This window comes from Triticum dicoccoides, chromosome 7A (assembly GCF_002162155.2).
Source record: "Triticum dicoccoides isolate Atlit2015 ecotype Zavitan chromosome 7A, WEW_v2.0, whole genome shotgun sequence".
Classification (NCBI taxonomy): Eukaryota; Viridiplantae; Streptophyta; class Magnoliopsida; order Poales; family Poaceae; genus Triticum; species Triticum dicoccoides.
Window position 1 is genome coordinate 12784401 of NC_041392.1, and position 4304 is coordinate 12788704.

At 43.6% G+C, this 4304-nt stretch overlaps 1 protein-coding gene across 1 annotated transcript; it reads right to left on the reverse strand.

Moving 5' to 3' along the window:
• Positions 1 to 238: 238 nt before the first annotated feature.
• On the reverse strand, positions 239 to 3280 carry LOC119332849. Its single transcript, XM_037605970.1, has 6 exons — positions 2298 to 3280; positions 2110 to 2223; positions 1869 to 2030; positions 915 to 1013; positions 693 to 784; positions 239 to 612 (listed from the first exon to the last, which is right to left on the reverse strand). The coding sequence occupies exons 1-6, from the start codon at positions 2939 to 2941 to the stop codon at positions 239 to 241; spliced, it is 1485 nt and encodes a 494-aa protein (XP_037461867.1). The 5' UTR covers positions 2942 to 3280.
• Between the last annotated feature and the right edge of the window lie 1024 nt (positions 3281 to 4304).

The following is a 4304-nucleotide window of genomic DNA, read 5'->3' on the forward strand; positions in this document are numbered from 1 at the left end:
GCCCGCCAGCGTCCAGCGGTCACCCCCACGCGGTGCCCCACCCCCATATGCGAGAAAATTGGATATTTGCCACTTTCAATACATGACTTCTCAAAATTTCCACTTTCAAGATGGGCTTCGCAATATTGCCACTTTGCTCGTTCCCTCCTTGATTACTATGCCACTTTCCTCCTTTTAGTGATTTTCTTTTTTCTTTTTCCATTTATAAGCACGGGAAAAGACCAAACTGCCCCTGATTCTATGTATACAATATACTACGTACTGAGATCTGATTATCTGCATCTGGTATTCTCGTTCGAGCAGAGGAGAGAACGAACCACACAAGCACCTGCTGACGCCGCCTGCCCGGTCGCCGTCGTCGCTCGCTCGGCCCGACCGCTATCGCCGGTCGCTCTTGTGCCCGCGCGCCATAGCCGCTCAGTCCGGCCGCCTGCACGGCACTCGCGCCGCTCGTCCCGGTCTCGCCGCTCGGCTGATACTTGAGCCGCAGCGCCGAGCAGCTGACGGCGACGTACTCGCCGCGGTCCAGCCGCTCTCTGATGGCGTCGCGCAGCGACTCCGGCCACGGGAGGAGGTCCTCGTCCGTGAGTGGGACGCCCCTGCTCATCTTCTCTGTTTTGTTCGACATGGGCAGGGAAGGGACACAGAAGTTGAGAGTTTGCTCTCAGGTGAAGAAGCTTCAGACATGGCACTGCAGGTAGTATCTTTGTTGGCGTGGGAGTGGTGGTCGTCCGCCTCGACGAAGCCGCAGCCCAGCGCGTTGGCGAGCATCGCCGCCTCGGTCCTGCGGCAAAGAATTCGCATAAGAGCAGAGCAGAGGGCAGCTGCTGCTCCCCATGTTGTCTTCTTCAGTGTTGAAGTTGAGAGAGCAAGCAATAAGAGAAGATGGGATGATTGCTGAAATTAGATCTTACGATTTGCCGCAGCCGCTGACCCCCATGATCGCGATCGCCAGCCCTGCAACCACAGATGATTGCTGAAATTTGGAGAGTGAAAGAGTGCGTACATGTGTTCTGACAGTAGAGAAATAGAATTGTTTTAGATTGTTCTGTTAGGATTCATACAAGATTGTTTTATGGCATTTAAAACCATGACGGTATATCACCAGATGCATGATATAGTACTATTTTTTAGTTCCCTGGGTTGCTTCGGAATCCATTTTCCTACCTGAATTTTCATCAGAATGCAAGATGTTCTCAAATGTCCTAAATTTGAGTCAGAATGCAAGATGTTCCCAAATGTGCTGCTGGTTATATGACTGTAGCTGACATTCTCTCATTTTGTTTGAAGGATGTACTCTAGCTGTGTCTGTACTCTGTAGGGTATTCCAAATTTTATTGTTGAACCTTTTTGGACTGCTGTCACACACCACTATACTATCTTGTGCTCAAATAACATAAGCAAAGATTCATTTGTTTTCCATAAATGGAAAGTGAGGATCATGAGATGGGCGAGCACTGAATTTTTTTTTTACATCTTAATCTGAACATGAGAAAAACTGTGCTGACTAAATGTTGGATATTTATATCCACACAGCAGACCAGAAGTTTCTACAATATGAGTGTATTGACCAGACCACAATTTTGGAACAACCATACTTTAAATGACAAAAACTAAGCATAATCTGCTATATATCCACACAGTACGTCGACATGAGAATAATAATAATGAGACATAAACTGGGCATAATTTGTTGCATCTCACGACTCACTTAAATTTTGAGTTCCAAGCTCATTGAAATTGTGAGTTCATATCTCACATAAGCAACACACTGAGTAGAACTACTAGTGAGTTCACTTCTTCATAACAAGCATATTGAAAGTACTTGTTCACATCTGACATAATGCCATCTCAAACAGATCATTCACCCAACTGGTAGCTTCCTCTTTGGAGTCATCTTCTTCGGTGGAGCTGCTGTTGGCATCCTCCTTGGGGTCATCTTCTTTGGTGGAGCTGCTGTTGGCATCCTCTCTGGGGTAGTTCTAGTGGTTTGTGAAGAACTACCCTCTCCCAACAAGATAGCAAGGCGGCTGCACACATATATATTATCACATTTAGATAAAGTATTTTTGTTCCTCATTTGGACATTGCTGAACATTTGCAGCTTACCTTCTAGTGACCATGCTTGGACTGTCCTGCAATATTTGTTCTCTAGTAGGTCTTTGTGGGATGCTAGGTTCAGCTGGCCTAGCTTTTGTACTGTTCTTTCTAGGCTTCCTCTTCCTGCAATTCAACAAAAAAATTTATTTTTGGCATGATGTGATAATTTAAGCTTTGACTGAAAGAAAAACACTTGCCTTTTTTTGGTTCCATTGAGTGGACACTTGTAACTAGCTTGCCTATGACCCTTTTCGCCACATTTCTTGCAAGTCACTGGCCCTCTAATCATTTTCTTTCCCTTAGAATTGGTGGGAGCAGTGCTATCATCCTTGGGAGCATCATTGGCACCTTTTTTCTTGTGGCCACCTTCAAGACATCCTTTGATCCTCAATTTCATTTGTCTTCCTTTATTTCTTTTCGCAAGTGGTGCCCCCACAACAAATGGTAGCTCCACACGTGGCCATTGTGATTTATCTGTCATTGGCTCAATCTCTCTCTCATAAGCAGCCTTGAATCTGTCCACAGAGTAGTATTCATGCACAAATTGTTCAAGGTTTACTCTCTTTTGGGATGTCACAAAGGCCAAGACATGTTGACATGGCTTATCAGTGTGCTGCCATTCAAGACAAGTACACGTCTGCTGATTTAGCTTCACGACATGCCTTTCACAGTTCTTGCTATTATCCCACACCTCTGCACTCCAATTAGCAGATTCCACTACTTTTAAGTGCCCCAAACCTCTAGTATTTGCTCTCAACTGAACCATAATTGCCGGTAGTATCCGTCCAGGTGGTAGCCTTTCTTCAATCCTTCTCCTCTTCCTCCACAAAAGCATGATCATCTCTCTAATCTTATCAGCTAGTTCAGCAACAGGTAAATCCTTAATGTCTCGGATCCAGTTGTTAAAAACCTATGCTACATTATTAGTGATATAGTCACACTTGATATCTGGATTGAAGACACACCTCATCCACTTCAGAGTGTGGTACTGACTCAACCATTTCCATACCTCATCTGATTGTTTAATGATTGGTGTCATATGTTCAGTGAACACATCTTCCCTATAAGCCCTTGCTGCAGGGTACATCCTTCCAAAGCCATGGAACCTTTTTGAAAAATTCTTCATAAGATGGTAAAAACATTCCCTTTGTTCAGCATTGGGAAACACATTCTTCACTGCATTCTCCAAGCCTTTGCAAGCATTTGTGCACACTGCAAGAAGTGGAGGATCTCCTATTGCCATCTTAAGTTGATTCATAAACCATTTCCAGTTGTCTTCTGTCTCAGACGCAATGAACCCAAAAGCAAGTGGATACATCCAATTGTGACCATCAACTGCGTAGCTGAGGCTAAATGGGCATTCCACCTTCCATTCAATGCGGTAGAATCTATACTCAGATGTGGCCTACATCTTTCCAAAAGGCCATCAATGCATGGTTTAAGTGCACAAAAAAACCGATGAAAATACACATTACCACCTATTTCCAGTACTTCAATCTCCACAACACTTCCAGGTGACCTCTTCAGTACCTCAGCCTTCCATTTATATAACATCTCAAAACTCTCTTCCCATTTACCATAAACCTCTACAAGAGCTTTTTCTTTCCCCCTCCAGACCGTGTCATATAGAATTGTGACTTTGTGTTGTTCTTGCAACTTTTACTGTAATTCTTTAGCACCCATATTAGGTGAATTCCTAAGGATACTCACAGCCTTGTAGGCTACCCAGTCTTGCGATGGCGTTATGGTCTTCACTCTGCTGCTTGAAACACAATCATGTTGATCAATTAAAACTGTGACCTGCACATATAGAATTTAAAAATGAAGGAAAGTTATATAGTAAATAGACATACACAGAGATACAAAAAATAAATAATGAACAGAGGTTATTTAGTTAGCCATATTTCACCTTTACAGTACATTTATCATCCTGTAGGCTACCAACAATCCTCCAAGGACAATCCTCACTTGACTTGCAGAACCCTCTAAATCTCTTTTTATCCGACATCTCCGTGCCTATATCAAACTCCTCATTGATGGCAAATTGCCTCACTGCTAACCTAAATTCCTTCATTGATGGGTACATTGTGCCAAGGTCCATTTTTGGGTGGTCCTTATCATATGTAATCACTACCTTATTTGGTATGACATCACTAACAGGAATGGCAGCACCATCATTATCACTGCCCTGCTCAACCATTCTA

Coding starts and splice junctions, on each gene's coding strand:
- LOC119332849 (XM_037605970.1), bottom strand. CDS start 2,941: ATGATCATGCTTTTGTGGAGGAAGAGGAGAAGGATTGAAGAAAGGCTA. Junction 1,014..1,868: donor AAGAGGAAGCTACCAGTTGG/GTGAATGATCTG, acceptor CTCTACTGTCAG/AACACATGTACGCACTCTTT. Junction 613..692: donor CAACAAAGATACTACCTGCA/GTGCCATGTCTG, acceptor CGAACAAAACAG/AGAAGATGAGCAGGGGCGTC.